Genomic DNA, 24,783 nt, shown 5'->3' with positions numbered 1-24,783 from the left:
GTGCTCCAGCATGACTGCAGGATTGCTCTTGGGCTTGGAAACCACAGCCCAGCACTGGATGGCCCTGCTCCAGGGGTCATTCAGACAAGTCCTCTCATCAACATCTACAGTGGTGCCCGAAGCTGCAGCAGAACCCACCCTTTTGCTGTAAAACACTCACAGCTTGTTCGCGAACGTGGCATGTAGTTTCACAGGTGAAAACACTCTTCACCAAGGTGGTGTTTGTCTCAGGCCACAAAGGTCTGAGAAAGCATCTTTCAACACCAGCTTTCCTTCCCAGGAAGACCAGTACTGAGGCTACAACAAAACAGCAGCAAGAGACTGGGACAGCAGCACATCATTGCAGTGGTAGTGCCTGAGTAGGGTCTTCGTATGAGATGACAACAAATAGGGTTGGCAGGGAAGGAAGAGGTCACTGCAGATCTGCTTGTCCAGGTGCCAAAGCATGGCTTTATAGCTCCAGAGGTAAAGCCGGATTATAGTTTATGGGCTATGGGGAAAGAGGTTGGTAGTGTCTTACAGCCCCAGCTTTTGGCTGGAGAACGTTGCCTCCTCCCCAGCATCAAACTTGTGGAGACCACCTGCTCCCTGAGCATCTACCCTTCCCACAGCTGGGAGGTGATCTTTCCACAAAAAGATGAAAGCAATTGGTCACTTCCCAGGCAAAGAGCCTTGGCCTTTGCAAAGTACAAACATGACATCAGGAAGAGAGGAGCTTCAAAGAGAGGGCTAAGGTGCACATACCTCATCTGGCTTCGATGGTCCACGGCCGTGGTTTAGGTCCAGAGATATGGAAAGTAGACTTCTCCCCGAACAGTAATCAGCGTCTCCTGAGGGTGCTCAAGAAATCGTATCTTCAGAGCCTTCTCTACTGTCTCCATATTCAAAATCTCTTCATAAACAGGATTAAATCTGATGGATAGATGACATTCCTCCCCTACCTCCAACTTCACAGGCTGCAAGCAGATGAAGAGTATTAACCCCCCAGTGTGATGAAGTCCCAAAGTCTGATGGCATAAAATATCTAAGCGCTCAAAGTAGGACCTCCACGTGGGCTTCTCCTTTCATTTTATTACAGCGTGTGCCTGCTGCAAGCAGCACAAGACTCTTGTCTGAGACCATCTCAGGCTCACATCTCTGTGCTCTGCATTGATACAAGAGGGAAATAAATCTTGTTCTACTGAATTATGGACCCACAAAAGCTGTGTGCTTAACCAAATCAGCACTGTGGCAAGCCAGGACCTTTCGCCCTGACTCCAGAGGAATTCCTTTATCTTCACGCTCAACTCCAGCCCAAAGGCACTGCATCCTTACCCTTGCTGGGGTCAGTCACTGGCACGGCACAGAAGTGGTGGCCGTACCTACAATAGGGTATGTTTAGCAGAGTCCATGACCAACAATTTCCACTGACAACGGGGCAGGTGCCGGGGTCCTCAGCCTTCCTCAAAGAGAGCAAACAGCTCTCACTGTGGATGGCTGCTGGAGCACTGGGATGGCTTCCAAGAGACACCTTTACTACATGGTTGGCCCAGTTGCCTGCTCCCTTCCCTTCATGTCATAGAGCCAGGACCTATTTCCCCAATTTAGGTGATCTTTTGTTTCCTTCAGCAGCCCACTTCAAATCTAATTTAGCTCAGGCCAGTCTACTGCTGACTCTGAAGAAAAAACTTCTCTCCTGGAGGGGCTCCCAACAGAAACGCACCACCATGCTCTTCCTCTTAAATCCCCACCAGCAGAAAGCTCCACGGCTGCTCACCTGAACATCTGCCAGGAGGGGCTGCTGGTCCGCATTGCAGATTAGGAAGGGTTCCTCTAAGGACAAGACAACGCTGAGTGGCAGACGGCAGACATTTTTTAAAGAAAGAGGCTTATACTGGAGACTCAGGACGTTGTTGGGTTGCTACAGAAACAGAAGATGAGAGAAAACAACCTGAGCGGTCACGGACCTCCTTCTCTTTCTGATGCATTTAAAATTTTTCATCTCTATTTACTCTTTCTATTAGTTTGTACCCTTCTAGAAGCTTTTTCTCTGAATATATCAGATGCTATTCATGTTTAGAAACTACAGCATCCCTTGGAGGAACAGGGAAACAGTTTCATGGACAGAAGAGGGAGTAGGACTCTGAGAGGAGGCAGCTACTTGATGTCAAAACCAGAGACTGAATCCAGATCATATGTCTATAGTTTCTTATCCTCTCTTGGGTAGAATGACATAAGATGGTTTCTGCTTCAGTACAGTAATTTCTTACAACCTTATTGGCTCTCGTAGCCTCATAAAAAGCAGTGAGGCTGGTCAGAGGAGACAAGCAAGCAGCATGCAGCCCGTAGTGGAGAGCCTGCATTAGCCTAAGGTTAGCATTGAACATGCACGCACAGCCAGCTAGAAACCTCGACGGTCTGGCTGCAATGTGACTCCTGCTGCCCTCGCTACAGTGACAGGGTTCCCTTTGGCCTCCAAGCTAAGCTCAGCCTAAGCTGTTTATGCACTGTTCTGGGCTTCTTGCATGGTTTCTATAAACTAGGGAGTGTTTGGGAAATGAGTTCTGTATGTATTGGTATCAAACAGCTGCAGTGTTGTAGCACTTGAGAAACTGGACTGCGCAGCATCAAGCAGAGCACAGGCAGACATCAGGGGTGGCTGAAATGCCTGCTCCCAGGATTTTGCATTTCCCTCAGTCTCCAGGAACTGGAGGAGATCCCTGAAAACACAAAAACTAAATCATAAAATAGCCTCTTTTTTTTTCAGACACCTCGCAGGAGACGGAAAGATAATGCAGAAGTCAGGATCCAGAGACTAAAGGTCCTCTGCTCTCCATTGGTGCTCTCGCTGCAGCTGAACACCCTGAGGCCCTGAGTTAACATGTTTTCCTCATCAGCCTAAGGAGCTGACAGGAACCAAGAGCTGACAGTTTCTCTCAGCTTCCCTACAGGATCAGTGTTCAGACTTCACTATGCTTTGGAGCATCCTCAGAAATACCCCTCTAGGAGTGTGTCTCTCTACAGGTGGCCATGATCCCTCCTTGGCGGAGCAGCTGTCACTGAAGGAAAACTGAGATGAAGAGTAAAAAGCAGTCCCATCTCTAAAAACATCCTCAGGTACTTAACAAAACACCTCAGAAAGGCTTTAGCATTGCTCAGCTGCCGTGATCTGCTCTCCCACCCACAGTGCCAGCACACGAGGTGGCTGCGCAAAGCCCATACTGTTCTCGTGGGTCCCACATGTCTCATCCCACTTTCTGCAATCCAGAGCCTTACTCACCCAGAAAGTGATCTCCCTGGAAGACACTTGCAGAGCAGGAGCAATGAACTCGCATGTGACATCCGCTTGCATTATCAGTTCCTTCCCGGCCTTGCTTCCCGTGACAGTGTGACACAGCAGCTGCTTCTTCACCACCTGTGTGTTAGAGTTGTGCGTCACCCAGCAGGAGTGAGCAGGGCATCCAGAAAGCACATTGCATTTGCTCACCACCAACTTGTGTCATTGAAACAGTTTCTGGAAAGTACCCGCCCATCTTCTCAGGCAAGTGTCAAGGGGCTGCAGAAGTCCCAGTGGAGGTGATCTGATGGGAAAGACTTGGCCCTTGAGGGGAACCTCACCTGTGGAGTGCTGGAAAAGGCTTCCAGCACCACCTCCATACTCTCATCTGGCATCAGCTGCATCCTCAGCGGTCGAAGATTAAACACGGGGCAGGCAGATTTGGGGTTCTGGGAGGAACCTTTGCCCTTGGTACTACTGAGGGCAGGGAGATGATGACGCTGGCGAAACGTGGAACAATCTTCCATTGTCCAATAAAGCAACTGGGTGCGTCGTCCTTTGTTTGTTACCTTGAAATGGTGACAGCAGGTAGCCAGGCTAGAAGGGAAGCAGAGACGGAAAATGTCATCAGAGCTGCTTTTTCCCAAGCAGCCACCCAGCTTCAGTGCCCCAATGACGTTATCTGACTGCACACTCAGCAATAAAGCCACCTACAAAAAGGCTGACCAAGCGTCAAGTCCCAGCAGGAGCCAGACCTTGGCTGCCCCTAAGCTTATCCCCATCCAGCAGATGGTCTGTTTGTGGAGAGCAAGGAAAAGCTTTGTGAAGAACATCATCTCAGTTGCTGCTGACAGACCATGACCAGCCTTTGGTCCTGAATACTCGGAGAGTTTTTCTGAGGTGCTGCCTGCAGGTCATGCTGCATCAGGTGCCCAGATGGCCAGTCCTGTCTGGGAGCAGATGGAGGAACAGGTTCACTGCCATTTCACCTTCCCCTTGGGAGCTGCCTTCCTCTGAAGGTGCTGTTTGGGAACTGCAGGGTATAGAGCCTCGATCTGGTGATCTGGGCAACGCTTTAGATTCGTAATGTGGCATTTTCCAGCTGAAGGCTTCTAGAACCTGCTGTAGCCAATAAAAATTTGGAGGAAAGAAGTGAGGAAATAAATGTATTCTAACTACGAGCAATTGAGAGATGATTTAGCAATGGCTTTCCGTTTTGGCGCCTTTTGAGGATATCTACCAGCTTTCACATGGCCATTCAATGTTTCTGAAGGAATTCCTGTGGCTTTGGTGAAACAGAGCCAGGACATGGAGCACTGAAGAGCGAGGCTGAAGGACTACAGCAAAATTCCTCCTTGCTCAACCCACAGGAGGAGCAGGAGCTCAGACACACTCTACCTGAAGTGGGTCCCCAGGTTGAGCTCTGGAGCAATGGGTTTGTCGATAACAATGGTGGTGCCAACGCCAACAGCCTGGACGGGGATGACGTAGCTCCGGCTGTTCTCTATGAACACCTTCACCTCATCGTTGAATTTCTCGGTGCCATCCAAGTTCGCTATGACAGCCACAGCCACCTCGGTGTTGGGGGGAATCACTCCTTGACTGGGTTCAATCCTCCAGCATGAGTGTTTGCCAGCCTGTAAGACAAGCCAGACACTAATTGAGGAGGGAAAACACAGACCCTGGTCTCTTATGGGGTGCAGGAAAAGGAAGGACTAAAAATATGAGGTAAAAATCAGCAGGTTACTTTTTCTAAATCTGAGCTACACTCTCTGGAAACAGCAACTGTGGGGGAACTTATACAGCCTGTATTTTACCCTCCGTTAACAGAGTTACCTCATTTACTTGGTCATCTTCAGGAGAAGGCTAGGATGGCGAGGATAAGACAAGCTTGAGGGCAGGGAAGCAAGAATTTGATGTGCTTTCAGGGTCCCAGCAGCATGTGTGGGTGCCCCAGCTACAATAACTCCTTCGGTTGACTGTGCCCTGCATGGAGAGCAGGTCAGGTCTGCATGCCTGCATCTCAGCATGGAGAATGCCAAAGGCATTAAAATGATTCCAGGCACTGGCAGAATTTATAAACCCAGCTTCATTTAATTTCTCCTCTAGAGCTGCAGAAGAAAGTCTTAAAAAAAGCAAGATGAGAATGGGATGGAGGAGCATTGGCACAGGGTGAACACTGGGGCCTCACTGACAACACAGGATCCCACCAGCCCTCTGTTGCTCTCCCTGCATCCTGTGCGTAGCTGATCGTGAGCCTCAGCAGCACCCACTGCGTTGCCACCAGCTGAGGGCCACCCAGACAACACATTCACACCCAGCTGGTGGCGGTCAGGTTTTCATTGACATTCGTGTGCATCTCTTCCTCTGGTCGTGCTGACACAGGGCAGCTCGCTTGTAAAGGAAACCTGACATTTCTGCTCCAGAGGTGAATCTGCAAGTGTGCCTTCTGCCAAAGTCCATCGGTCACAGCCTGGCAACAAGCACGGCAGTACATTGTACCCAAGAAACTGTTACTGAGGAGTCATGATAGGCTGTCTCGAGGGAGCCAGACTTTGAATTTCTCAGGGTGACCCAGCAGAGACCCACCATGCCCTGCCAGGCCAACAGCCCACTCCAGAGGAGCATGGAGTCCTCATTGCATCTGTTAGCACTTGGAGTGGGTCCAGGGGCAGCACCAAACAGGAGACCTGCCAGGACCAACAAGCTCTGCTGGGCCAGTTTCACTCAGGTTTCTAGGTCAGCTTCTGCCTACACTGATCCAGGCTGTGTCCCAGGGACAAGAAATTTCTTGGACCCACACTAAAAAATCCTCCCACTTTGAAGACCAAAATCTAACTTCTGACAACATCCCTGCTCCTTGCTCATCCTGGAATGCTCTGGAAACAATGCAATATCTGTATGCACTGGATAGACAAAAATAGTGGCTGATTTTGTCCCTGTAAGAGCTTGTGCTATTGGGCAGCAGAGTCCCTGTGTGCTAGACAATGGTGGGAATCAATCACTTCATCAAGAAATTCAATGCTGAGATCATTATCTTCTCCCAGACAACTTCTCCTGTGAATAAGAGCTGCCACAGCTTGGTTACCAGCAGCATGCGAGAGATGGATGGGCACTGACCTCAGGGATGGCTGAGGAGCCACCACACTCCATTCTCTTGAAGCTGCTTGAGGTTAGCTAGTTAAAGTGATAGGGTCATTCTGTCCTTACACAAGAGAAAAAGAAGCAGGACGCAGAAAAAGTAGGAAATGACCAAAGAAACATCCTTTGTCCTCTCTGCCTTTCTGCAGGGAGATCAAAAACTTCCATTAATACATACAAAGCTTTTGCACTGGTCAATGTGGCAATAATCAGGCACTTCGGGAAACAGGAAAAGAAGATGGCTGTGGCAGCAAGAAGGAGAAACAGCCAGCTTTTCCAGCAAGTCACATCAGTCCTCTGGCTAAGCTGCAACAGCTCCTTCGTCTTGACCTACTGCTCCAGTCTTTTCTACCCAGGAAGAAGGCCAAGCCTCCCCTTGCTGGATCCAGGGGATGCTCTAACAGGGCAGCCTGGCAGCTGGGAGAGCAATCTGACAAGGAAAAGTACCTCAGACAGACATAGGATGCAGTGGACGAGTACAGGATGACACACTTGTGCCGAGGGTCACAGATCTACATTTTGTATACAAAAATCAAATCACAGGCTGCTATGGATCAGCCATTTTTGTGGGAAAATAGCCCCATGGAGACTTACCATCTGTGCCGTGAAGGACGCAGGGATGATGGTTTGATTGGAGAGGCGGAGAGTCCGGGAAGCGTCTTGTAGCACTTGGATACTGCCGAAATTTATTTTACTTGGCCGGACATAGACAACTGGTCCTTCTGCAATGCTCACCAAATGGATTTCCTACTCCAGGAAGCCGGTAGGAAAGATCAAAAAGAACAGGGAAAGTTTAAAAAGGTCAGACAGCTCTAAGGGTACTCCTAGACCAAGGATAATTACTGCTGTTTGAAGATTTCAGTGTTTTAAGACTGAAACAAAAGGCCTGGAGCAAGCGTAGAACTCGAAGCAATCCCATCTGGAAGCCACAGATTCCTATTACCAACAGATGAAGAAACCCAGTTTCCTGTGCTTGCTTTCTTACAGCTCCTCCATGCATTAGCTTTCCTTCCTCTCCCCTGTGCCTGCTCTTCTGGATGAAGAACATCTGTCCCAGCAAGCAGCCGTAGTGTGGGTGACCGCTTATTCCGATAGCGAACAGCTGCCAAACCCCTTCCCTGTGGCACACGAGGCTGCCCGGCCACCAGCAGCCCCTCAATGTAGGAGATGGCACACACCAAATGGAAGCTGGCACGCAGTCACCAGAAAAGAAAACACCAGGGAACAGACTCGCAGAGGAACCCTTCACAGCCCGGAGGAAAGATCCATGTGAGACTTCACCCAATTCTATAAAGACCTCGCATCAATACCAGACAGCATAACCTAAGAGAACAAGACCAAGCTTATGTTTTGTGTTCTCGTAATGCATTGCAGTGATTCCCCTGAGATCAGAATTGCACAATGGGATCCATGTGAGTACATTCTGCCACCAGTGCAGGAGGTACAAAAAAGGCTTGGGCTTTTGGCAGAGAGATAGAATGGATATTTCTCAGACACGATGGGCCTGACTGTCAGCATAGTTCCTGACACAGCATGTCCCTGTGTCCTCCTGAACCAAAGTCCCAGTGAAGCAGCAGTTGCTCATCCAAGAATGCAGCAGAGTGTGAGATCCAGGGACTGTGCTGGGTTTCAGACTGGGCTTGTTATCCCTTATCACAAATCCATCATTAAACGCTGTGTCACACACCAAAGAAGATGCCATCATTCCTCTTCTCTAGGCTGTTACTCATGCTGTGAATCCCTGCTGTCATTTTCTAAAATGTGCTAAAAATCCTTGTTTTCCCAAGAAGAATCCCTGTACACTTTAGTGTCCCTGCGCCCAGCACGAGTCGCACAATGGCACATTTCTCCCCTAGCACTCACCAGTGGGAATTCTTCCTTCCCAAATGCCGCAACACAAGCAACAGTGTCCTGCTCTCCTGTCACCTGGGCTTCCAGCGTAAAGGGGACCTCCACTGAGCTGCAAGGCTGGATAATCCCACACGGCACAGGGCTGGAGTACTGCACAGCAGCAGCGTCCTTGTGTTCCTATAAGGGACAGAATCAAACCCAACTTCAGAGGAAACTTTAAACTTCTTGACATCTAACACGTTTTAAAAAGCCCCAGGACAAAGCAGAAGGTCACAAAGCCGGATGTAAGACCAGCATGGACGTAGCACTCTGAGGGGGTCCAAGAGCTGCTGCATCCACAAACACCCACTCCTGTGCAGGCAGCCTCCTTGCAGCAGCTTTGCACAACCCTCTAAGCTCTTGTGCATGAAAGAATCCCAGAGATTAGAAGACAATCTGCTTCCCAAAGAGTTTATATTCAGGTAGGAATATGAACTCAGGAACCAACCTGAATATGATCAACAAGGTCTTACCCAGAAGCCTTTTATTTTCTCTCATAAACCCTTCAATAACATTTGCGGGCAGGAGGCGGATGCAATGACAAACCTGAGGAAGAACCCTATAGCAGCCTGGAAGATTGCTGTCATTCACAATGGTCAGCGTCTGCTGACAGGGGACTTTCAGGAAGCAATTTTCAAACGTCACAACAGGGTTGAGCACTCGCAGCTGAGGAATGACACATCTAGGCAGAGAGATGACCAGACAGAACACAGAGTTTGTTTACTCTCCAAATAGTGTGAAATGGAGCATAACATGTTTGTCACTCCCAAATAGACATCAAATACCCCTAGAGCAATAAACCACCTTTACCTTCTTCTTACCGAATAACCTCTTGTAAAGGAGGGGCAAACCCTGAGACTCAGCATGACAGAGGCTGCCAGGTGCCCAGGCAGAGCATGATGCCCTGTGCCAGAGCTGTCTGATGGGCACCTTCACTGCAGGAGGCTTGCAAGGACCCTCCCAATAGTCCCAGCAAGATGCAAGCTCTGGGGGAGCCTTCCCACCAAAGCCCAGTGCTTGTCAAGGCTCACAGACCACAGCACTCCAGTATCTCAATAAAAATGACTCCCTTCTCTCCCATAGCGCTCTTGCCCTGCCTGAAAACTCAGCCACTTGTCCCAGTAATAGAGACGCAAGTCACCATCTGCCTTACGCAGTGGGTGATTGCCCTCTCCCAGTTCCATCCCCACAAATCCATACCTTTCGGTTCCCATCTGCACTTCTTTTACCAAACTGCAGCCCAGATACTGACTTAACAGCTCTGCCTGGAAGAGGGGAAACTCAACCCTCTTACGATTAAACTCACACCCACTGCAGTGCAACACGATTGAACTGGCTGCAGCCAGAACAACGTTTTGCTTGGGTCTGAGAATGTCCAAAGGAACCAGAGGGAAGAAACCTGACCTCACCTCATAAACTGTTCTGCCCTTTGTGAAATGGTACCTTTATTTTTTCCCCACCAGACCAGCCACAAGCCCCTTCCCCCTTGCACACACCTTTGTTGACTGAACCAGACACCAGCTTTCAGCAGGCTCCCTGCATACCAAACAAGTTTTGCATTTTGGTTGCAACCCAGCCCAAGTGCAGCACTTGCAGGAAGGAGGAGAGGTAGCCCTTTGGAAACTTGTTATACCTCAAGCATCGAAAACCAGGCCAATAATGAACATAAGTACTGTTCCCTTTAGAGAAAGGCTCGGGGCCAAGCCTGTCTACTGAGCCCAGGTGCTTTGCAACGTGGGCCGCTTTCAAAGCGCTGCTGTTCTCCTATCTGGCTGGGCAGAGCTGGCTCGTTTGGCAGCACTTCTTCTTTGGAGATGGGGCTAGCAAACCGTGAGCAAGGCAGTGTGCTGGTGGTGGATGCATGAGGAGAGAAAATGAACTGCAGGGACAGTGCTGATACCTGGCTCTGAGGAGCAATGAAGACACCTTGCCAACACCCTCCACGTCCACCACCAGTGCCAGACGGTATTTCTTCACAGTGTTGGAACACAGGGTGATCTGGTGGAAGAGAAGATCATGAAATACTTCATCGCTCCCAAAAGCCATTGGCCATGCATGGTGTCCTCTGGTTCTCCTCCCACGGTAAGGAGAGGGAAGGTTTTGCCCTAATCCTTCTGCTGGCCCACATGTAGAGGACAGTCTCTGGGAGTAATGAAAGTCTTGTGACAATATCTGCATTGTTGACTATGCCATGCAGTTATCAGGGCACGTGTGAGCAAAAAAGTGCTCCTTCAGAAATTCCCCGGAGTAACCCAGCCAAGAAATGCCTCACAATAGTGCGTATATCTTACTTGTGTATGCTAGCAGCACTAAAACCCTCTTGTACATGAGCAAAGTTTCAGCTCCACCTGCTGAAGGCCAGACTGTTCCCTTACCTGGATATCCTGGAATCCCTGGGGCTGGATGATCCCTCTGCAAGGAGTGATGGTAAATTCAGTCGGCCTGACCTGTCTTCGACTTCTCCTTCTTCGGGATGGGAGGGTGTTGTCCAACATCAGATCAGAAATGGTGACACTGGGCTCTCCTGAGCCATCCTCAGGAATGTAAAGGTTGAAGGTCCTGAGCACCGAGGAGGTGTTAATGAGGCGACAGGACAATGTGCTAGGAAAGCCTAGGAAAACAACCCAAGTAACAATTTATGCACCAATCAACCCACGGTGTGAATACTCTGTTATGATAAGACTGTGCTTGGACTTCAGCTCTTTTCAATCCCAATTACAGCTAACTTGAGAAGCTGAACAAGGAATTAATCGTTCCCTTTTCTGCTGATCAGAAATTGCTTCTTTGGCAATGCCCACTCTTAGCAATGTGGAACACAAGGAGTTTTTCTCTCTAACTGAGGAGCTCTCTCACATGTCCCCAAAACAGCACCAAGTGATTTTCACTTATAAGCATGCATCCAGACAGACCACTTATTCTGAACATTCAATTCATAAAATTCCCTGTTAACTCCAAGAGCAAGTAGAGTATTGGCACCGAGGAGAAGCTACAGGAAGATAAAGGATGGATGAAATTGGGAGCTACAGCATGATGCAAAGCACTCCAACGCACTTTCTCTAGGCAGGATCCTTAAGGGATCTTCTGGTTTGGGGTCAACTAGGCTGAGCACGAGACAACTTGCAGCCCACTCCACAGGAGGCAAGGTTGGTGCTGCCTTTGGAATTAGCAGGAACTGTCAGCTAACAAATGTTATCTCTCTCCTGAGCTAGCAAATGGAGACATTGCATCCATGCTGCGCACTGGCTTTGGTTACTGCCCACAAAGGTTTGCATCACTTGACCTTTGATACCAGGTTTCCATAAGGCACCAGAGACACAGCCACACCAGGTGGGGATGCTCTGCAGAGACAGGACACCAGCCCACAGCCTGGCTGGCATCCCTGTGAGAAGGAGACATCTCCCATGGCTGCTTACTGAACGCTGCTGTAACGCAGGTGGGGAGGGAAACCGGCTGCAGACACTGCAGGTAGCTCATCCATTCCATCGACAGTGACCACTGCCTGCCTCCAGCCGTGACTCCAGCAGTAACTCCAGCAGGGAGGCGGTAGGCACAAAAAGGACAGACACAGACCTCGCAGCCCCAAACGGGAACAAAGTCTTTGCACACAACACAGCAGTTTTCAGCAGAGCTGACGGCTGCCTTCAGCTGAAAAGGCCAAGTTAATGAGATCACATTAAGTAGCACTAATCTCCTACTACACAACCATATTTCTGCCTGGTGCGTTTTTTCTTTTATTTGTTTGTAAAGAAACAAAGAAGTGGTAGAGCAAGGATGTAGGGAAGGGAGAAAGTGGCTCAGGAAAGGCAGAGAGTTGTGTGAAAGGGTCCATGAACAAAACGAAAACACAGAGGCACCCTGAATGCAGAACGATAATAGCCCTTCAACCAGTCCACAACTGATTTCACACTTAAACTGGAGATCATCTCACTAAAAATGAGCCTTTCGTGAGACTGAGATGCAGAACCAGATTCTGCATTTCAGTGCAGGTGCTCTGGAAGCTCAGTCACCAGTTGTTGACACCAGCAGAGTTGGCCTCTCAGCAGGAAAGGAGCCCACCTCTCCAAGGACATCAGTGCCTGATGCAGAGCTATCCTTTGGGCACATTCGCTGGTAAGGTGATAACGAGGTGCCCTCACAGCACTAATTAACATCTGACACTAAAGGTCAGGTGGGAAATGGTGGCCTTGCCTTGTAACACGAACCAGGCGAGCTACAGGTGGCATAAACTCCCTTCTCCTACAGTCCCATCCCCTGGGCCTTCCTAGGACACAGACTTTCACAGACATTCTTCTGCAAGGACGGGGAGGTTGGGACTGGACTGACTATGAGGGACACCAGGACACGCTGACTTCCTATTCCTTTGGTCTCATTTGATCTCATGGTGGTCAAATTCCACCTAAACAACCAGCAGCCCTGGTTTTACACACCAAAGGCTGCTGCAGAGGAACACAAGTGAGGGATGCTCTCATGCTACAGTGCTTAATGTTGACCATGAATGGACATCTTGATTCGAAGTTCAAGTGCGGGGGCAGACTCACCAAAGGAGACATCACCAAAGGAGAGAGAAGGCACATCGAAATGAACAAGTGGTCCGGTAACACAGCCCCTGTGAGGACAAAGACAGACACTGGAGATGTGCAAAGCTTTCAGTTTGCATTACCACTCAGATCAGTAACAGCTGGTCTCAGAACGGCAGTGGGTTTCAAACCAATCCATCACCCTTGTGCTCAGCACAGCATCTGTGTGGACAGGAGGCAGCCCAGGCAAAGCCGTGTGCAACTGAGAGCTGCTGATGCAGCTGAGGGCATTGTGTCAGGCAGGGCCCACCCCCCCCTTGCTGGTGGCCCCACAAAAGACCCTGAACAAATGATGGCTCCGTGCCTCATTTTCCCCATCTGTAAAGTGATGGACACAGAGGTGCCACAGAGAAGTGGATTCGCTGCAACCAGCCTTCCCAGCTGCTGGGTCCATGCTTTGCTATTTCTTAGCTGGAACTGGTGTTTCCATGGAGTACACGGAACACCTCCTCAGATGATCTTGGGCCATGCAATCGTCTGTCAACAGACATCTCCCTCCTCCCCTTGCAAAGTATTAGTCTTGTCGTTCTTTTTTTATTGATATCCCCTACCAGTTGGCAAAATTAACCACAGACTCTCTTCATTTCTTTTCTGCTTTGATCTAGTGCCTCCCACCAGCCGCAGCCCAAGAGCCCGGCTGCTGAGCAGACACAGGCAGCCCCAGAGCAGTCAGCATCAGCTTTCTTGCTGATACGTTATCCTCCAGCCCATGGTTATACTGGCTGAGACACGCTCACACGCTGTTGGGGTCCTGAGAAGGGAGCTTTGCCTCTCCTGTCCTCAGGGCTTTTTCCCCCTTCTGCCCCTCACTTGGTGAGGGTTATCTTTTGCAATGGCACCAGCCCAGGGGGTGATGCTCAAGTCCTTGTGACAGCGTTTGCTGCAGAGCCCCCAAAGCCCCTCATCAACACTTTTGCAGCTGCAGAAAGGAGGCAAAAAGGAGCCCTTTCTGCACCAGTGCTGGGAGGACAGCTTGTCCCAACACATTAGCATGAGAGATGAAGCTGAGGCTGCTGCTGCTCATTTTGTACGGATTATTAACAGAGGATTTTGAAAACACTGCTTCTGGCTGCAGAAACGTCCCAGGCTGGCCCAGCCCTCAGCCGTCTCCCAGGCCCTGCTGGCCTTGCTGTGTGTTCAGGTGGGACATCTCCGACCATCACTGCCCAGAGCTGATACCATTACCCTGTCTGCCAGTGTCCACAGGGAAGTGAGCTCCTCAAAAGAGTCACTCCAGCTCCTGGGAGCCCAGGCTGGGCAGCGGGCAACTCCACATGTTTTCCATGTGGCCTCCAGGAGATAAACTTTTTTTCAATCATGGGCAGAGTCACTGCAAGCCCTGGGGTCTTCCCACAGGCGTAGAAAGGGTCACAGAAGGAACCTGCTGCTGCCAAACTCTGCGCACAGTGTCCCGGAAAGTCACAGAGCCACCCTGCTCAACCATGAAGGCAAAGCTTGGGTCTCCCACAGGGACCCACGGCTTTCAGAGTTAAAGTGTACACTGAGAGCAGCAGAGACACGGTCACTGCCCCTCACAGGGAACCATTGCTGCATCTTGGCTCTGATCCCAGCCACCTCACACTAAGACCTTAGATATCATCTTTTTTACCACTGCTGCACCATAAAATGAGGTTGGTGGGTGACGACTGCCCAAGGAAGGCTACAGATGTGCCCATCAAGTTCCTATATCCCTCCTCACCTGATAGTCAAAGTCACAGGCTCAGGGGATCCATTTACATTGAATCTGAACTCTTCTGTGAACTCCCCCAGGATGGTGGAACTGAAGGAGATCTTGATGATTTGGAGCCTGTTTGGTGAAATGAGACCTTCCTGAGGGAGAAAGGTGAAGCAGGAGCCCAGAGCTGTAGTTGGAGGCTCCAGGCTGAAGAAAGCATCGATGGCTCCTTTGTTAAACAGGATCATCTGCAGCAACAAGAAAGCGAGATAGAAATACATAAGGAATCTTCCTTTCTACAGAAGGCCGATTTGTGTTTCAGTAATCACTTAACACCCGCAGAAGAAAGAAGCCAATGAAAATACAAACAGGACAAGTTTTGCCTTTGGGTTGTTTTCATGCAAAGCAGTGATAACTTCACACAAACAGAATCCTGCTGGGTTTATCACACTAACACGGAGGGGTCCACTTTGCCTTGCAGAGCAGAGGCCGTGCCCAGCATTAGCTCATTGATGCAGCCCTGCCCCTAAGAGCCCCCAAAGGCCAGCTGCCACCTCACCAGCGACTCATCCACAACAGCTTCTGCTGCAGGTGAGTCGGGTCCTGCCAAGGGCAGAACGTATTCAGCTTCCACTGCAGCTGACGAGTTCACTGCCTATAGCAGACACCTCAGGGTCGCTCTCTGGCTCTGCTGCAGGACATCAGGTTCCTTTTCTTTTTCCTTCAGTGTGGCGGTTTCTCAGTCTTTGCTCAAACAGACACATCAGGAAAGGAGGAGTGGGAGGTGCAGAGCTGCTCCATCTACTCCAAAGATTTTCTTTTCCCTAAATACTCACAGCCACTGCTTGTGAATTTACCATGAAGAGAATAAACCATGAATTCAGAACCAAGCCCGTTTTGTCAAACGCTGGGGAGATCAGCTGCCTCGAACAAGTGACACAATCCCGCAGCGTTGTTTGAGACTCAGCTCTTTTCATGTCAGGCAAGAAATGCCTACACCTGCCTGCGTGCTGCCAGGCACCAACAAACCCACCCAAAGCAGAGCTGTAACACTGCCAGCTGTTGCAGGGGAAACCCTGCCATTCCTACTGGTGGATCTCTCTGCTTTGGACTCCCTTGGCCTAATTTTTGTCCTTGCAAAATATGTCAGAAAAATTGAGACAGAAGTAGAGAGGTGTCCCTTATTCTTTAAGCTTCTTTAAGCTGCTGTTGAAAAGATTCCTGTACTCCCTCTCTGCAACAGTGAATTGCAAACTGCTCTCTCCTCTCACATTTGTTACACCTTAGTTACAAATTGCACTCAGGGATCCTATGCTGAGCTGAGGTTTAGCTCCGGTCTCGCTGCTTAGTGCAGCACTGATAGCATCACCTACTTACTCACACTTTCTCAAGTAATGAAAAGAATAAATTGATGGAGAGAATTAGTAAAGTAGCAGCATTAAAAATGCACACAGAGCACAATATTTTGATAAGAAAACACCTTAACGTGTGAAAACTCCTTCCCGGCCACAGTCAAGCTTTTAAAAGCATCTGGCATTATGTATTGCCCCATTTTCTACCTCTTTCCATTGCTCCATCTTATTTTTTTGCAGAAGATTCAACACCAGGGCAAGGCGGGGGTGGAGAAATAGGCAAATATGGAGAAAGTTTCTTTCCTGAAATGCTTTGCTCTCTTTAGAGCCAGAGGTGTTCCAAAGCTGAAGTGTCTTTTTAACGCAGTGTTGCTTTCGTGTGTCAAAGAGGTTTTTTTTCCAGGAAGCCTCCCAGCTGACCTCAAAGGGAGGTTGCCCAAAGGCAGGGACCAGGGCTTCACAAACAACATACGCATCTTTCAGAACCCAGAAAAAATCATCCACATGCTGTGAAACCTCTCAGACTTCACTGTTATGTCACTGTTCTCTGCTTACAACTGCCTGAGTTGCCAGAAATCCTGCAGGTCCATGGGGCTCCCAGCTGTCCAGGGAGCCATCAGGATCCATCCTAGCCCCTGTGAACCCCTACTGCTCACCTCATAAGTCTGCGCTGATTCAACAGAGACCTTCCCGATGTCCAGCTGGTCCAAGTCAGAGCAGAGCTGGGGCCCTATGCCTTCCCCTTTGATGCGCAGGGGCAGCCTGGTTTCACGGCCTGGGGAGAGAGAGACTTCTGTTTCAGTGCAACAATTCCTTCTGTTATCCTGGATTTTCCAAGCTGCCTCCATGCTAGTCCCCAACTCCAGGCCAGAAGGGACCAGCTCTAGATGCTCCAGGGGAAGATGCAGGACCCTTCTCTTCCCTCAGGTACTGTAGAACGAGAATTTAAATCTCAGTAGGAATAATGCCCTGGCACATCCTGCAGCGGTCACACTCAGGCATTGCTGCCTTCCTTTCAAATAAAGAGGGGTGTAGGTGGCCCAACAGCACAGGACCTTGTTGCTGAGGGTCTTCACTTCTGCTTTCTGACACCCTTCCCTGTGTTTAATGACTGGCTTTGAATGTGATTCTCATCTGATCACACCAACAAACACTTTTACACAATGCAGGTCAACTCTGTCACAAGGTAAGGGACAAATTATCATTCCGGATTTAGCATCTCCCTGCAAAAGTGGCTTAGAAAGGGGTTTCACAAACTGTAACTCAATACAGTTCTGTGTGCAGACAAACCCAAAAATCAATTTTAAGTGTCTGTGCCCTGCACTGCGTGCTTCCTTCCAGCACACAAGAGACACAATTTTATTTGCATGAATAAATAAGAAAGTTCATTTTGAGCTTATATATTTCTCAAGAGCAAATGTTGGCAAACCCATGCATTGACTGTTCTGAGATCTGAGATCCAAACTTGTAGCCACGCATCCTAGAATCATAGAATAGTTTGGGTTGGAAGAGACCTTAAAGGTCATCTAGTTCCAACCCCTCTGCCATGGGCAGGGACATCCCACTAAATCAGACTGCCCAACGCCCCATCCAATTTGGCCTTGAACACCTCCAGGGATGGGGCAGCCACAACTTCCCTTGGCAACCTGATCCAGTGTCTCACCACTCTCATGGTAAAGAAATTCTTCCTAATGTCTAGTCTAAATCTGCCCCTCTCCAGTTTATACCTGCTCCCCCTGGTCCTATCCCCACAAGCCTTTACGAGAAGCCCCTCTCCAGCTTTCCTGTAGCCCCTTCAGGTACTGGAAGGTTGCTATAAGATCTCCTCAGATCCTTCTCCAGGCTGAATAAGCCCAACTCTCTCAGCCTGTCCTCACAGGGAAGGTGCTCCAGCCCTCCAACCATCTTTGTAGCCCTCCTCTGGACCCGTTCCAACAGCTCCATATCCTTCTTACACTGCGGATTCCAGAACTGGACACAGTATTCCAGATGAGTTCTCAAGGTATCCTGAGGGATCTCCAGGTATCCTGAGGGCTACTTGGAAACTGCAGGGACGGTGGGCACATGCCAGCACGGCCCTGCTGGCCACTGACCCTTCCTAGCAATTACACGTGAGCAGAGTGGGCTGGAAGACTGCTCGTGCCTCACCTTCCCTGTGCCTGAGAGGAGACCAAGGAGCCATACCTGAGATGTCACAGTAGACCATTTGTTTGTAGACTCTGGCTTCTTGGGGTTTAAAGATCACATTAATTACAACTGAAGAATTTGGCAAGACATCTCCTTCCTAAAACAGAAGCAGACAGCAGATCATTTATCTTCAAATGTTACATTTCTTCTTTTCAGTCCCAGAAATCAGATCAGAAAAAAATTAGCAAATCTAATGGATTTTTCCACTCTCAGTTACAAAGGTGCTGCCTCTTCCACCCTTTTCTTGCATGTATACAGAAGTGCACAATGTACCCAAGTGAGCCACAGCAATTGGCACCCAGCAGAACAAGCCCTCCTGCTGCGGATCAATGGAGAACAGGCTCCTTCCCACCCATGGCTGCTTCTGCCCTGTGCCAGGAGCAGTCAGCCAGCACACAGGCTCTTCCAGCTGACAGATGACCTGAGAAAGGAGTAGAGTGTCTCATGCACCTTGTTTCTCTCTGCAAGGCGCACACGTTCCTGTTCCCATGAACATATGCTCAAACAAGAAGAGATGGCGTTTGCTTACACTTCCACACCTCTTTCAACAAGAAAGCTCTTTTCCTTGACATACTCTTGCTCAGGGTTTTAAGTTTGCACCATGCTAGCAGTCTGTTTGCAGTTGTCTTCTGCTTCCTCAAGCTCTTCTCCCTCTGCTTCTCTCCCACACTGCATCCCAGCACTGGTGTTCAGGCCTGCAGAGCCTTGCTGCGCAGTTTCAGAGACAGCCCTGCCTTGTAAAGGCTCTCACTCACTTCTTGCAACCGCTTTAAATAAAGGCACTGCTTGTATCCCCTCAAGCCCTGGCCTTACAAATGTCTCTTTATGCATTGTTGACATCAATATATGCACCTCTGGCAACTGTAATGCTCCTGTACCAGGAATGAGGAATTCAGAAGGAAACAAAAACAATAGTCCTATTTTTCTGCCCTCCAAGTGAGGCTTTGACTCTGCTTGCTGCTGGGCAACCTCAGTGCCTTCTTCAGAAGTCTTGAACTGATGGGAGCCTCCAGCACTCCTGCAGCATAAATATTAAATGACTGTAACTCTCTCCATTGATTCAGCGCTGACAGCTCAGAGGGCCATCCGCACAGAAACCACTGAGCTCTGACACAGGGTGTTATTGGGCTGCAGCTGCAAATAATTCCCTAAGGCACAGTCTTGTCCGAGTCGACAGAAGAGAGGGAAGAACAGGTAGAAGAAACCATTGCCAACACCAACAATGACCACGACATGAAGAAAAGAGAAGCCTGAAAGCATAAAGTCACCTGGATCCCTCTCAAAACCTAGAGCAAACACATTCGCCAGATCAAACACACTTCATGTTTCGATCCAGGAAGTAACTGGATGAAGATGAAGCCTTCTAACACGACAACACACTTGCTTTAGAAAGCAAACTGGGGGATCAGCCTGCAACCCACAGTCAGCGTGCTGGATATCAGAGCCTTTGGGTGTCACAGGGGTGCTGCAAGGCCATCATGAAATGGAGTACCAGGACTCGGTGCTGTGGGACTGCGCCTCAGTGCACTTCAGGAGCTCATGAGCAGGTTAAACAACTTGTGGACACATAGTCTGACTGTAATGAAGCAGGACCCCTGGGACACTCTCCAGAACCAGCTCTGACACGCTACAGGATGCTCTTAGTGCTCAGCTGAACAACTCCCACGTTCTACAAGATTCCTGCCGCTCCCATGATCACATCATGCTGCTGTCAGCTACAGTGGCATGAAACTGCCATTATGCTGACATAGGTGGCTCTCAGCCTTACAAGGACGACCAAAGAAAACATGATCCCCTGCCAAAAGGGGGAAAAGAAACCCCATTTCACCTATTTTAAAAGGAAGAAGAGGTTATGATTATTCTAGCATCTACTTCAAGATAAGGAGGGATTTTGTACTGCTAGGCAGCAGGCATTCTTCCTCTCAGACCACGCAAATAATCAGAATCAGGGCTCTGCTTGAATGAATAGCAAACTATTTTCTGTACCTATGTGCAATAGAACTCAAAAAGTCCATTGGAACCTGCCAGGCTTTTGTCCAGGTTGCATGAAGTGAGTGGTATTTCCATGATTACACCTGGCTTGAATTTGGCTTCATTTCCACTGACCATCTCATTTTTCAGGTCAACATGTGAACTAAAAGTGCTCGAACACCCATACACGACGTATAAGGCGTGGCCTTCCGCACTGCAACTGATGCCTCTAAATACAGTAAGGACACTTAAGTGGTCTTAATTTATAGCCTTTGCAGCAGACTTTGGCTTTAGGCAGCTCTCACCACCTGCCAAGAGCCAATAGTTCAGAAATGCTTTTTGTAACAAGCTCTCCTGAAGTCTTTCTCGGCACATTCCATCAGCTAATGTGGGATCTGCCAAATGACCTCATTAGGGAAGACGGGAAGAGGTGAAGGAAGGGAAGTTCTAAGGCATCGCTTACCACTGGATCAATGGTGAAAATATCACTGGAGAAAAGCGTGCGGTCTCCTTGCCCTTTCGCACTCTGGTTCCGGACGTTGTCGGAGAGAAGAGGACGGCATTCTCGGAGACTGGAGAACTCCAAGCACTCCTTGAGAAAACAATCCAACATGTCATCCTCCCTGCTGCGCAGCCTCTGGCACAGCCTGTGGGGAGAGACAAACCAAGCAGATAATTTAATGAGCAACTTCTTTGCAGAGACCATCGTGTAACCACACGGGCAGCAATGCACTCGAGTAGGAACAGCAGCAGCTCAGCAAGGGGCTGACCCTGCACCACGGGCTTTCAAAGAGATCTGACTGCCACTTGCTGTCCTCTGGCAAGGCAGGAAGTTTTACTTCACACTTAGAAGCGACGAAGAGGTTTTCTGTGGGCAAACAGCCCTTGAGAGAGCAACTTGGCTGAAAGGTCGTTTAAGCCTAGCCTTGAAACACCTTCTCTTTTTCCTTTTTGGCCTCCTCTGCAAAGCTTTGACACAGCTGATCTCTCCTGTACTTGGCAGTCATTGCAGAAATAATTTTAATATTCATACATCACAATCAAGAGGAGGAGGGAGCACTGCTGCACAGCAGCTGCTTCCCAGCTGAATCACTGCTGTCCTCCCTTCCCTCTCCAGTCCCCTGGCCATGGAGAACCAGCAGGGGACAACTCTGGGGGATGAACGGAAAGCTCCATGTGCAGCAGATGCACTACGCACAAGACAGCAATCACCACCCAGCTAAATTCAAATGCAGTTAGAAAGGTACTACAGTCGTGGACATTGCAAGCTGCACGCAGACAGAGCTGTGGCCAAATGCTGTCACCAGCACCAAAAATCCTCACATTGGCTCACTCCGGCAGGGTGCAACGGGAAATGCTTCTTTACGGCTGACCTGCAGTGCTATGCATGAGGAAGGATTCCAGCCACTGAGATAAGCAACTTCCAACTCAACCTCCATCAACAGGCAATAATTCCATCTTTAAATCCCAAAAAGCCTTGCAGGAGGGAGATGGAGCAAATCCCTGGGTAGACCTTCTAACTATCCAGGTCATTTTGGGTCACATCCCAGTGCAGGGTCTCACACTGCCTCCATCCACAAAGAAGTCTTCCCTGCTCCAAGACCTCAAAAGCTTCTCTGAGAGCAGGACAGTGGCCCTGGAGCTATGGCCACCCCTAAGATTGCAAGTAAGGAAGAACAAAACCTCCTGGTCAGTGTCCAGGACATAAACTGGCAAAACGAATGGTCCAGGGAAGTATCGAGAGAAGGTCATGAGATTTTCTCTTAAGACACCTGGGTCAGGGCAATCCCCGATTTCAGTACATGATGGGAGATGAAGTGATTGAGAGGAGCCCTGCAGAGAAGGACTTGGGGGTGTTGGTCGATGAGAAGCTCGATACAAGCCGGCAATGTGCGCTTGCAGCCCAGAAGGCCAGTCATATCCTGGGCTACATCAAAAGAAGCGTGGCCAGCAGAGCAAAGGAGGGCATTCTGCCCTTCTATTCCTCTCTTGTGAAACCTCATCTGGATTACTGTGTCCAGTTCTGGAATCCTCAATGTAAGTAGGATATGGAGCTGTTGGAATGGGTCCAGAGGAGGGCTAAAAAAATGATTGGAGGGCTGGAGCACCTTCCATATGAGGACAGGAGAAGAGAAGGCTCTGAGGAGATCATATAGTGACCTTCCAGTACCTGAGGGGGGCCTACAAGAAAGCTGGAGAGGGACTATTCATAAAGGCTTCTGGGGATAGGATGAAGGGGAATGGGCCAAAACTGGAGAGGGGCAGATGTAGACTAGACGTTAGGAAGAATTTCTTTACCATGACAGTGGTGAGACACTGGAACAGATTGCCAAGGGGAGTTGTGGCTGCCCCATCCCTGGAGGTGTTCAGGGCCAGGCTGGGTGGGGCGTTTGGCAGCCTGATTTAGTGGGATCAGAGGGCAGAGGGGTTGGAAATAGATGACCTTTAAGGTCTCTTCCAACCAAACTATTCTATGATTCTATGATTCTAGGATTCTAGGATTCTATGATCTCTCATCACCACAAGGACATGGACTGCTGAAGCCCAGAAGAAGCACTTTCCAGTCCTGTGCTGTCCTACCTTCCCCACAGAACCCTCCACCTCCAAACTCTCCTCAGGCTCCAAGGAAGGGCAGAAACACATCATTCTGCTGGAAACCAGGACAGTGGAATACAATCCAACATCCCACAGCAGGATGGCCTCAGCTTTCTGGGCCAAAGCACTCTGCCCTGCACCCTGCCTGGAAAGTAGTTGCCGCCTTATCAAAGCTGGAATGGAAGCATCCGCACTTATCATCACAACAGTTGTTCCCTGCAGCTGCGTTAAGTCCCAGGTAACAAATACTGATGCTTCCTCAGCCTTGTGGACCCTCTGTAGCCCAGGGAGCTCTGGACCTCAGTGGTCCTCTGCTCCCACAAAAAAATCAAATTTGCTACCCAGTCACTGTAATCACACTTTCGCCCCAAAACAGCATCCTCAGCTGGAGCTCGGGTGGGACTGGAATGGGAAGTGCTGAGCTCCGTTACCCTGAAGGTCAGTGACATCCCCTCACACCGTGGATGCTTTACTTGCCCTAAAACATTCCAGAGCACCGACACCCCTATGAGGCCACACGTTACTTTTATCCTTGCACACAATATCCAACTGAAAGGAGTCTTCCAAACAAACCTCAGCTTCCGCTTATCCTCCTCTTCCTGAGTAACAAAAGCCTTCCACTGGAAGTGGGCAGTGATTCCACTCCGATTGTGGATGACCACAGTGCCGCGGTTTTCCAGAGTGAGGTAAGTCTTCTCAATTGTCAAGGACCTCCTCTCCAGCCTGATGTTGACATCTACAGCCGCTCCATAAAGGCTTGTGTGGGTATCTTCACCTGAAACAAAGCACAGGAGAGTCTTTGCTCACCCCACTTGCTGATACTACAACAGGGATAACCACCATTCGCAGAAGGAAGCGTTACGGCTCTTTGGCAGTCTAACATCTCCACAGATCAATACATTTATCATATCCCTATGGCTGTGGGTGGACAGCATGAGGATGTCCTGGACACAACCTAAAGCACCTTATTTCTGGGTGTGTTTGTAGAAATTTATCCCCAAGCTGACACTGCTGGCAGTGAGATTTTTCAGATGTCCCCAGGTGGCCTGTAGGTTGCTATCCCACTCAGGTCACAATGAATTCTGGATTGAGGTAATTCAGGTGACTGAGGAATCCCACTCCAGTCAGCATTCACCCTAATGCTCTACAATGATGCGGACTACAAACAATGCTAGGAACAACTACAAAATAAAACACCATGAAAGCTGTTATCACCTCCCTGTCTAAATCTACGGCCACGTGGGTCTTGAAACCTTGGGTACAGTTCTGACCTCGCAAAACAAGCTGAAGTCTTTGAAATGAAATAGAGAAGGGCAGGAAGTACAACTAAAAGTATGGAGCAGCTTCTATGTGAAGACTGAATAAGATTCCTGAACCAAGAAATCATATGGAAGATAGATGGGAGAGGTTTGTGAAAGCAGGAATGGCCTGGAAAATGTGAAGAAGGAAAAAATTGTCATGATTTGTCATAAAAGAGGAACTCGAGGGCCTGAAATAATGTTATTAGTCAGAAATTACACAAAAGCCGTACTACTTTTCCAGGGAATATTCCTTCCTTTGGAACATTTTGCCACAGGAAGCTGTAGAGGCTGACAGCTGTAAATCCAGAGAGCAACCAGACAAACCCTTTGAAGATAAACCCATGAGAAACTATGAAATAAACATGAGACTAAAGCCCCCATCACAGAAAACTGCTAACTCCGGGGGAGGAAAAGGAGACGCACTGCCTGTTTCCACACGTTTTGCTGAGCATCGCTGTGGCTGCTCTCCTGGAGAGGAGCTGGGAATGCAGCCATCCTTATGCCTCTGCCTTCAGGCTTTGAGGGCTCTTTTGAAGGCTGGAGGGTTTTCCAGAGTACCTTCAGCCACAGGGAGAAGCATCTGACATACTGAATACCTAAACCCACAAACCACTCGGTACAGCAGAGCGCGCACAGCTGCCCGTGAGGCAGGGGAAGCCACAGATCTGTTCCCCAGGCAGATGAGCTCACACAGAAAACGGAGCTGTCAGGGCTGGCCAAGGGCAGCTGCAGACTTCATGTCTCGGGAACCAAGTTAGATGTGTGTCACAGTTTAGATTCTTGGTTGGTTAAGTTTAAAAAACATCTCCGTACTGTAACCGTGATTTAGAACCACTTG

At 49.2% G+C, this 24,783-nt stretch overlaps 1 protein-coding gene across 1 annotated transcript in view; it reads right to left on the bottom strand.

The window, feature by feature from the left end:
- Positions 1 to 776: 776 nt before the first annotated feature.
- The window catches only part of LOC128853845 (hydrocephalus-inducing protein homolog), a 44,377-nt gene continuing 20,370 nt past the window's right edge, over positions 777 to 24,783 (bottom strand). Inside the window, exons 7-22 of the mRNA XM_054081835.1 lie at positions 23,218 to 23,419; positions 20,513 to 20,696; positions 18,076 to 18,175; positions 16,548 to 16,666; positions 14,564 to 14,787; positions 12,826 to 12,893; positions 10,663 to 10,898; positions 10,188 to 10,285; positions 8,834 to 8,969; positions 8,261 to 8,425; positions 6,992 to 7,144; positions 4,655 to 4,893; positions 3,598 to 3,853; positions 3,260 to 3,394; positions 1,757 to 1,900; positions 777 to 956 (exon numbers count right to left, since the gene is read on the bottom strand). Of these exons, the coding sequence (XP_053937810.1) occupies positions 777 to 956; positions 1,757 to 1,900; positions 3,260 to 3,394; positions 3,598 to 3,853; positions 4,655 to 4,893; positions 6,992 to 7,144; positions 8,261 to 8,425; positions 8,834 to 8,969; positions 10,188 to 10,285; positions 10,663 to 10,898; positions 12,826 to 12,893; positions 14,564 to 14,787; positions 16,548 to 16,666; positions 18,076 to 18,175; positions 20,513 to 20,696; positions 23,218 to 23,419 (2,639 nt within the window). The remainder of the gene's footprint in view (positions 957 to 1,756; positions 1,901 to 3,259; positions 3,395 to 3,597; positions 3,854 to 4,654; positions 4,894 to 6,991; positions 7,145 to 8,260; positions 8,426 to 8,833; positions 8,970 to 10,187; positions 10,286 to 10,662; positions 10,899 to 12,825; positions 12,894 to 14,563; positions 14,788 to 16,547; positions 16,667 to 18,075; positions 18,176 to 20,512; positions 20,697 to 23,217; positions 23,420 to 24,783) is intronic.

This window comes from Cuculus canorus, chromosome 16, assembly GCF_017976375.1.
Source record: "Cuculus canorus isolate bCucCan1 chromosome 16, bCucCan1.pri, whole genome shotgun sequence".
Taxonomy (NCBI): domain Eukaryota; kingdom Metazoa; phylum Chordata; class Aves; order Cuculiformes; family Cuculidae; genus Cuculus; species Cuculus canorus.
The sequence above is the reverse complement of the archived record's forward strand: the minus strand, read 5'-3'. Positions and strand labels throughout refer to the sequence as shown.